The sequence below is a fragment of the Pararge aegeria genome, chromosome 12 (assembly GCF_905163445.1).
Source record: "Pararge aegeria chromosome 12, ilParAegt1.1, whole genome shotgun sequence".
NCBI lineage: Eukaryota > Metazoa > Arthropoda > Insecta > Lepidoptera > Nymphalidae > Pararge > Pararge aegeria.
In genome coordinates, this window is record NC_053191.1 from 9,768,229 (window position 1) to 9,778,360 (window position 10,132).

Genomic DNA, 10,132 nt, shown 5'->3' on the forward strand with positions numbered 1-10,132 from the left:
ACCCATGAAATATTTTGGAATAATTTTGATACTGACGGATATACTAATTTTGATACCGATACTGTAATTAATATCTTCGCGAATTTTAAGGAATTCATACTCAAACAGCAATCGATTTCATCAATAGTATCGTGAATTGTAGAAAAATCTGCATAGCTATTTTGAATGATTTTTGAGGTCACGATACTATCGATAGACTACTAGGTACTGTCGCAACAACACTATTGTATACCGACTAGGCCGTCTATATTATATTCAATTCAATTCAATTCTTGTTTATGGCTTTTGTCTGCGCCAACTGGGCACAAGGTATTTCGCCAATGTCTTGTAGATGAAGAAGGCACGAAGGAGATTGATCGGTGAAACTAATGAAAAGTTAATTTTGAATTTGTACCAAGAAATAGTTGTTATTAGCTAGTTAGCTCTTTAACCTAAGGACACAGACAACACATGCATATATATCTTACACGGATATTTTTTGTACATTATACTTTAATTTTATTACTTACTATATATTTACATAAAAATCTACAATAAGGACTGAAAACAAACATTAAAAAACATTTAACACTCAAAGGACGGGGGACTTTGGGAGGAAGAATGGTGGGATTATGAAGGTTAACTCATGTTTCTTGGGACGTAAACTTTTACAGTTCCACTGTAGCAGGGTTATTGGGCCCATTTTGGAGTAGTTTAAAAAGTTGGCTTAAGTTTTTGGCAACGTTGGGCGGTAAGGGAATTTCACTACATGGAGCGACAATACTAAGTAGAAATTCGGAGATAAACTCAAGCATTTTACCTTGGGAGGGAGGGTTCTCAACATTGTTGTTGAGAGCGCATCCATTAGGAAGGGATGAGGAGTAATCACCGACAATAGTCTGAACAGCTTTTTTATCGTAGCCCTTTGCTAGAGGAGCTCGGGGACGAGGAGAGCGGAAAACTGTTTGCCGGTAGGAGGTTTTGGAGGAAGTTACATTAGTAGGAGTAAACATTTCTTTTGTTATCTCAGCATAGGACCTGCGGACAGGAGGAAACTGAGATGATGCTTCAATGTAAGATTTATTATTCTGAGACATGACCATTTTAATAGATTGCTGCCTGGAGAATTCTGGGCAGTCTTTATCAGTAGCAAAATGACTACCAGAGCAGTGTAAACATGTAGATAATTCCTTGATGACCAAACATGAGTCACCTGTATGGGGCTGAGCACATCTGTAGCATCTGGGCTTAGATCTGCAGATTGTTTTAATGTGGCCAAAACGGCAGCAGTTCTGGCACTGTATTGTTGGAAGTTTATATGTTTCAACTGGCAGTGAGGTGTGGTATGAATATACCTTAACAGGAAGCATTTGCCCCCTGAAGGTTAGGACAACAGATTGGGTAGGCACCCAAGTGATGACACCCTCTGTGACAGATTTTCTGTTCAGTCGCCTTGATTTCAGAACCTCACCACAGCCAGGCGGGAGCTCTAGCGAATCAACAAGCTCGTCCATCGACCAGTCCACGGGAACTCCTTTCACCAGCCCCATTCTGGTTATGTTGTATGTGGGAATTATAGCTCTATATTTGCATAACTTCAAAACTGGACTAACCAGAAAGTTGTTGGCAGCTTGGGCAGAAGTAAACTCTACAGTAATTTTGTTGCGGCCTATATTTTTGACGCCGTCGTGGATAATTGAACCAATTTTGTGTTTGTGCAAGAATTGACCGAAATTTATAGCCCGTAATGACGCTCCAGAGGATGGGTCCTCCACTTCCCGTGAGACTTGGACGATAAAAGGCCCATTATCATCGTCAGAGTATGACTTGGCGCCTTCGGTGAAGGAAGGATGTATGTAAAGGCTTTGAACGGATGGGTTTACCTGAGTAGGATCAGTTATAGTTTTTTTGGCCGCATATACGTTGGTATCCTCTCCTTGTCGTTTGCGAGACGAGGCTGATGCCCCCGGGTCGGGCGGCTCAGGAGGTGTATCTAGATCCATTTTACTGGAAACACTATAACTACAGACACATAATAAATATTTAACCAACACCAAATACGGTTAGATTTATACGAATATCACCAATAACAACTATTTCTGCTGCTGTGTAAATTCACATAAAACACCGAAATTACACCGGAATCTCACTAACACGTGTGCACAAATTGACAGGCCAAGTTACAGTTCAATATAAACAACACCAAATCCTTTTCAAGACGAGTTTACAGTAAAATCAAAGAAAAATTTGAGAAAACCGCGTCCGCCATGTACGAAGTTTCCCGCCTCTTTTTCGTCTATATTATAAATTATTGACAATATTCTGCAAGGGCGTATAGGAGAGTTAAAGTATTGTTAAAAAAAGAATTGTCAATAATATTGAATGTGTGCCGGCAGCCTTATAAACTTATCCTCTAACCTCTTTGCTGCCTTCTAAATATTATATTTTATAAAAACTATGTATTTATTTCGCAGTTGTAAAATAATTAGTGTGTATAAGGTCGTACGCCGGGTTATTCAAGGTAATCCATTCTAAACATTTTGTTCTGATCTGATTTAGTTTAGTGTTCTTGACATATTTTGATTTCTTTTTAAAGTTCTGTAGGACAACAATATTTTTTATGTTACTCTTAATTTTTTTGTTGTTATTAAAGTGTTTGTTTTAAAATTCATGGTGACAAAATCATCCTACACAAGTTTAAATTACAGGTCAATAAGTAACTAATAGTTAGTTTCTTGGTATTCTGGAATTAGGTCATCAGATTTCTTTAAACAAAATGGGAAGTTCTTATTCAAGGTCCTATTCGCCAAATTGTGGACAGCCAAAAAATGAATCTGAAAACCGTGAGTATAGTTTAATATTTAATTAATGTATATATACTTTGCTTATAACTCAACCTTATTAATTAAATATAAATAATGAGTCTTACTAAATATAAATACTGTGCCATGTGGTGACAGCTGATCTGAGTACAGTTTTCACCACTCCTGTGGGTATGGTACGAAGCGACTTAGGGAATATAATGGAGAAAGGGCAGCATCTTCTGTGCTACTACTACCATCTTATACGATCATCAATCCGTCTGCCTAGTCATCATTTTTTATACAACTATGAAAAAAGCGCCCACCAGAACAATTTAACTGAAGGGCACAGGCAGGGGACAAAAATTATATCTCCTGATCCTTTCCCCTGGGAGATAATTTTCCAGCACCCAGTACCACTAGCATGGGTAGGACCATGCTAGTGGTGCTGGGAGTCAAACCAGTGACCCTCCACTTATATTGAGGGTGGCCACAGTATGTATCATTGTACTAATTAATGTGATGTATATTTTTAACTAGGTGGGACAATATCACGTACTGATTCAACATGCCAATATGTGGAGTCCATAGTGTGTAAAGAGAATGACCTCAAAGACAATGAGATGAAGGTGTTTGAACTAGGAGAAGAAGGAAAAGTTTTAGTTGTTAAACAGAAGGGGGAGTTTAGTGCTGTAGGTACTAAGTGTACTCATTATGGAGCTCCATTAGTTTCTGGAGCCTTAGGAGATGGCAGGATAAGATGCCCATGGCACGGAGCCTGCTTCAATTTAAAAACAGGGGATATTGAAGACTTCCCTGGGTTTGATTCTCTGCCATGCTATCAAGTCACTGTATCTGAAAAGGGTGAAGTTAAGGTAAATGTTTTGTATAGTCTATGTATGCAAAGTTTTCACTAGTTGGCCTTCAATGAGTTTAAATGTAGTTGATAAGCATAAACTGAATTCAAATCTCATGTGAAATTTTGTGTCACATGATCTCATTGTTTTTATCTCAAACAAAATAAACAACAGGTGCTATAAAATATACATGCTTAATTAATATGACAAAACTTTCATTACTAAATTGTTAGTTTGTCTGTTGCTATTCAACTTCTAATACTATTATAATCACTCTGCTAGTGTGAAAATTGAAGGTCACTTAACATAAATTATTAAATAGTTATCTTGTTCAATTTTTATATGATTTAAGGCTTAAGTATGTAGCAGACCTCAGAAGGAAACAATTGAAACTCAATTTTGCTTTTATCTGTAGGTATTCTATCTACATACTATATCCATCTTTTTATTGCCTTAGCAAACTAGACATGGGTAAATGACTAATATGTTGTTAGTGAGTAATGCAGTGTGATCATTTCTTTTTTAAGTTCCAAGGCAACCTTGCTTTTGGTACTGGTACTTTAATGGCATCTATGGTACTGTGTTGTGAAGCCTTACAGGAGGTTCCAAGTTTGATTTATTTTTCCGGTGCGACATTGGTGGGATATGACTACCATACTCCCTAGCACTATCCCACTACCATCTTAGACTACATCATTGCTTACCACCATGTGAAATTGTACTGGGAAAAAAAGCTACAAGGCCAGAGGGTTCTAAACTTGCCCTGGTCTATGAAGAAGCCCACCACAAACTTAGTGTCCTTTTTTTATCACCATCTTACATTGAAAATATTTAAGAAGCAATTTGCAATTAGAGCTTATAATTTACACCCAAGCTTATTTAGATTTGGACTCAAAAACTCTAAGAGATGTCTGTCAGCATAAGACTGCTGAATTTATAAAGAATAAAGGTGATTTTGAATCAAATTGCTGTCTCCAGATCCTCGTGTCGTAAAAAAGGGCACCCAAAAACTATTCAAAATGGCAAACATGTATTAATCGCAGTATTCGGCAATCTTTACTGCCTGCAAGCACACTTCACGTACAAGATCACAAAGGGGCCCAAGGGCGGCTGTAAAGTTTAGAGATTACTGTTTGGTGTGAATATTTTTATAAAAACATACGACAAAAAAGTTGAAAAACTACGCCTTAAGACAGCAGTATCATATTATAACTATCTTAAATCTTGTGTTACACTTTATTTGCTATAATTCTTTCTGCATTTCCGCTAACCATCAGATAAGAGAACAGTGGAGTAATAAAACACTGAACTAATGTTTATGTTTAACATATCTATCTATAATCTCTGAATATTTTCATTTCAGGTTAGAGCTAAACTCAGCGACTTGAAGTCTAACAAACGAATAAAAGATATGGGAATGACGTCATCTCTTGACGAGTCATCTGTAGTGATAGTTGGCGGCGGGCCGTCCGGCGCAACTTGCGCCGAAACATTACGCAGCGAAGGCTTCACAGGACGTATTACGGTAGTGGCTAAAGAAAACTACTTGCCATACGACAGAATCAAGGTATCGAAGATTGGCACAGCTACGGACATAGAGAAACTGCAGGCTAGATCTCAGCAATACTATCAAGATGCAAATATACAGGTTTTAAAAGGAGTCGAAGTGACAAAAGTACACGCCGATAACAAATGTGTCGAATTGAGTGATGGCTGTAAACTATCATACAGCTCTCTGTACCTAGCTACCGGTTCAAAACCACGTGTTCCAGATATACCAGGTATAGATTTAAAAAATATATTTACTGTGAGAAACTTTGATGATTCTGTCAACATACTTAAAACATTAGGCACAGAGAAAGACAAAAATGTGGTTGTCTTAGGTTTAAGTTTCATTGGTTTGGAATCAGCTTCGTCCTGCGTCTCGAAAGCTAAATCTATGACTGTAGTGGGTAAAGATGTTGCGCCGCTTGGACAGATATTTGGAAAAGAAATAGGCCAGAGCCTACAAAAATTATTTCAGGACAATGGCGTCTCGTTCTATTTTGAAACCACAATTGCAAAATGTATTGGTGAAAATGGTGTCATTAAATCTGTAGAATTAACCAACGGTACGTCACTTCCTGCTGATATGTTAATTTTGGGTGTGGGAACAACATTTCATACGGAGTTCCTCAAAGATAGTGGCATCGCTTTAAAACCAAACGGTGCGGTAACCGTCACTGATAAGTTGGAAACAAATATTAAAAATATATATGCCGGCGGCGATATAGCGTTCGCTCCAGTTTATGCTCTTGATAATGAACCGATGTCTATAGGACACATAGGTTTAGCACAATACCATGGACAAATTGCGGCTAAAAATATTTTGAAGAAAGAAACAGTTCTCAGAACTGTGCCATTTTTCTGGACAATGGTATTTGGGAAGTCTATCCGTTATGCAGGATGTGGTAAACCAACCAGCTTCCAAATTGAAGGAGATATTTCATTGTTAAAGTTTGTTATATTTTTCTTCAATGAGTCAGATAAAGTAATCTCTGTTGCATCATGTATGAAAGATCCTGTTGTATCACAATTTGCTGAACTGCTTTATCAAGGTAAAACACTTTATAAAAGGGATCTGAAAGATGATCCATTTGCTTGGATAAAAAATATTAATTAGTTACTTATGTACTATCATAATTTATAACCTAATGCTTTAATGCAATCTCTGTCTTTATATTGTAATACATTATAAATCAGGCATATATATATATGGCATCGATAATATATTATCTTTTATTATTTAAGATGAAACAGATCTGTTATTATTTGAATATGAAATTAAGGAGAATTATTTATTTTCTTACTAAAAAAAAGTTCATGTTCGATTTTTGGTCTTTGGAAAAACTATCAAAATCTCATTTCCATAATTGCAAATAATTGCACATATATATTTTACTAAAAATATACCTATTTATCAAGGAGTTACACATACAAAATAAAAAGAAGAAGAAGACTACTAACTAAAGTCCAGGGCTGTGGGTTCCATTCCTACAACTGGAAAATGTCTGTATGATGAACATTAGTGTCTAATTGTTAGTTTGTATATTAAAAGTATTTATATATATTATTCGTTAAAATATTCATCGGTCATCTTAGTACATATAGCACAAGTATGTTACTTTAGGGCTAGATTACAATGTGTATATTGTAGTATATTTATTTATTTTCTGCTGAATACTGTATGTTAGCTAAGCTTTGTAAAATTCCGTCTGAAAAGCCTCACCTACACAAATATGAGAACTACCTATGAACTATGTTTTCGTCCAACGACTTGCTGCCTTATTTGAGTAAGATTACCTTTATTGAGTAAAATTGAATTTGATATAGTTTTAAATTGTTAAATTTTTAGGTCTTAAAAACCTACAATTTATTTCTAACTGGACTTTGCTTTAATATTTATTTAAATATAGTGTAGAGCAATAGTGCAAGATAAGATAATATTATGCTACACAAATTAAATGTTTTCCAAGCCAAGTTAATGCTTAGAATGTTTTACAAGTGTTTTGTAATGGTTTTCTAAAGACAGGTGCCACAATTAGGCTGTCTTTTTATTAACCAACCTAAGTTGATATATTAATAATATTATGCTACGGTCAGCTGTGATTTTCATTGTTCAAATAAAATTTGTTGCTGTCCTAAATGTAACCATTTTGTCTCAAAACTATGTTCTGTTAGGTTTGGTTTGAAAATGGTGATATTTAAGAAGAAATCAATGTGATAATCGTAATTAATTTGCTCTACTTAAAGTAGATTTAGTTTTTAGCTAAGATCATATTTTTAACTTTTAATAAGAAATCCTTTTGTTTATGGAGTTTCAAAGCCAAGACCTAAATCCCACTGTTTAGTGTCACTGAACCTCGGAACTAAAAAATAGCTTTTAGCCGCTTTAAAGGCATTGCAAGGCAAGGCAAAGCTTAATGTGACCAATTCTGCATTGAAGTAGGTTTGCTTATAATAATATTGTGATAATCTGTATTTATTATAATTGAATGAATAAAATTTTTAACACTATTCCTATTTTATTTTTACCTACATATTTAATTTAAATAATAAATGCCATAAAACTTGTATATATATTGGTGCCAACTAATTTGATTTGTACATGTCGGCGGCTATTTCGCCATACGCAGCAAGCAGGAAATCTACAATAAATATGTGAACCGCTAACGCCACCTGACGCATTGTTCGATGCAATCCTACTACTCAATAATAGTCATTTTGTCTTATAAAATTACTGAAGCAAGACTGGCAAAGGCAGCCTTGGCTCTGCAGTGGCTTGGTGCATTATGCTTGTTGCCTATCCTATACAGTTTGGATAATTACTTTGTGCAGACACATTAATTATTTTACTCAACAATAAATTTGACAATATAGTTGATAACTATCTTGGGTTACCTATATTACTTAGCATGAGAAGTTACCTTTTTTTTGAAATGCTTTTATTAATCAGTTCTAGTTACTCCATCGTGATTTGATAAAATCAATTAAATTACAAAGACTTTCCTAATCATATTTGCATCTTTCATGTACCCTGCCAGACTAATTTCCTAAATATACAAAACTAAATCATCTATTTTGGGAGATCCCACCAAGTCACTGTCCCTTATGCGAGAGTTGTTGGGCAGGTACTGTTCATAAAAAAATAGTTGCACTGTTAACAATGTAGCTTACCTCTTGGAAGTCCTACCCAAATTGCAGGAAGCAATTCCCCTGTCTCCCAATTATCTGGAGATTTCGAATATTTCATTTGAAACAGAAATTTGTTGAATCAGTCCAGCCATGAAGTGATGCAGACCAGTAACCATCATTAAATTTTTGTTTAATATAGAATGCAATGGAAAATGTAGAAGTATAGCATGAATTACAGAAAAATAAGTTTTTAAATCATGAAATAAATAAAGAAGTAAATTTTCAGGTATTTACTATACTAAACATCACAACTTTTTATGGAATTACAAGCTAAGCACAGTTTCTCATTCCCAACCTTCTTTCACACGTAGATGCTGAAGCCGCTCATATAATGTGACATCTTCCTTGAACATTCTATTGCTATTTTCTTGGAATCGCATTTTTCTAGCTTCATGTTTGCCTAATGCTTTTGCATGTCCACAGCTTTCTTCCTGAAAGTAATTTATGTGATAAAAAAGGTTTAATTATAAGAAAGATATATTATAGTTAGATTACATTTAATTTTTATGATATAGTTTTAGACGTAAAACTAAAAGTTTTAAAATGAATTTAAATAAACAAAATACAAACTTCGGTAAGGTATGGATGACGCAGATAAAACATATTTTGCTCTTCAGTAACAAAGCTTCTCTCCAATCTACGAAGGTGCTTGGGTTCTACTTGTTTCACCAGACGGTCCTTTCCGCGAAATATATTCCCATTAGGGAGCCGATTACGACGTAATAAACATAGCGTTAACTTCATGTTCAAATGCACTAAATAGACAATTTATGAGAGACTATAATTCTTAACTGCTCTTTTAATCAATGGAATTATTCGCCTCTTTTTCAATACCTAAGTTGTTTTGATTTATTTTGCAAAATAAAAATAACAGTTAACTCTTAGGTTACATTATCATCAAATGTCAGGCACGGTGTAGATGTCAGGTATGGAGGGTAGAGGTAAGGAGAGTCATCTTATATGGGAGAAAAGTTGAAAAAGTGTCCAGTTGTATGCGCTAAATAACAGTTCAAAAATGGCGCTGGTGGATGCACAGGGTATGGTATGAATGTAGCAATCGTAGATGAATTGAAGTATGCTGAGTTAAAAAATTTAATGTCATTATCGACTAAAGTAGTTAATTATTGAGAATTTCAACAACTTACGTTGTACAAAATATTGTGGTAAATATAACCTTACTTCCTTGTTTATTTTTCAAGCCTACTCTAACAATATTTGGATTGGCGCTTCATTTAAGAGTTACCTTGATGCAAATGTGGCGCCATCCTAATTTAATACATTTTGACGACACTTTTTCATATACACAGATGATCCTCCTTACCTCTACCCTCCATAATGTCAGGTGTTTTATTATAGTTGTGCTTCTGTGATCAGGTGAATACCAATGACGGATCAATCATTTGATCAATTTAATTAATCAGTGCTTGTATAGTCATTATCATTAATGAAAATAAATATTTACATAGATATGGTATGGATTTATATGGTAAAATATAATACCGAGTTTAAATAAAATGCTCACTGGGACACGAAACGTTATATGAAACAACCTTAGGGCACAACGCTATTTACTCTTGATTACATAGCAATAATGATTGCTATAAAAAATAATTCCGCTTTAATTCTTTTTTGCGAAGTTAATTTTGAACGCAGTGCCAGTAAAAAATATGTGTCAATGTCAATGTCATTAAGGCGGTAAAGACAAAAATTGCTAAAATTCTTAAGTAAAATTTAGACGGATTGGCGGGAAACTTCGAATTT

General features: G+C 34.9%; 2 protein-coding genes across 2 annotated transcripts; one reads left to right on the forward strand and one right to left on the reverse strand.

The window, feature by feature from the left end:
- The first annotated feature begins 2,284 nt into the window (after positions 1–2,284).
- On the forward strand, positions 2,285–7,693 carry LOC120628154 (apoptosis-inducing factor 3). The gene is made up of 4 exons (XM_039896386.1): positions 2,285–2,500; positions 2,688–2,822; positions 3,321–3,655; positions 5,001–7,693. The coding sequence occupies exons 2-4, from the start codon at positions 2,756–2,758 to the stop codon at positions 6,297–6,299; spliced, it is 1,701 nt and encodes a 566-aa protein (XP_039752320.1). The 5' UTR covers positions 2,285–2,500; positions 2,688–2,755; the 3' UTR covers positions 6,300–7,693.
- Positions 7,694–8,586: 893 nt separating this feature from the next.
- On the reverse strand, positions 8,587–9,296 carry LOC120628146 (ribosomal protein 63, mitochondrial). Its single transcript, XM_039896374.1, has 2 exons — positions 8,942–9,296; positions 8,587–8,802 (listed from the first exon to the last, which is right to left on the reverse strand). The coding sequence occupies exons 1-2, from the start codon at positions 9,113–9,115 to the stop codon at positions 8,656–8,658; spliced, it is 321 nt and encodes a 106-aa protein (XP_039752308.1). The 5' UTR covers positions 9,116–9,296; the 3' UTR covers positions 8,587–8,655.
- Between the last annotated feature and the right edge of the window lie 836 nt (positions 9,297–10,132).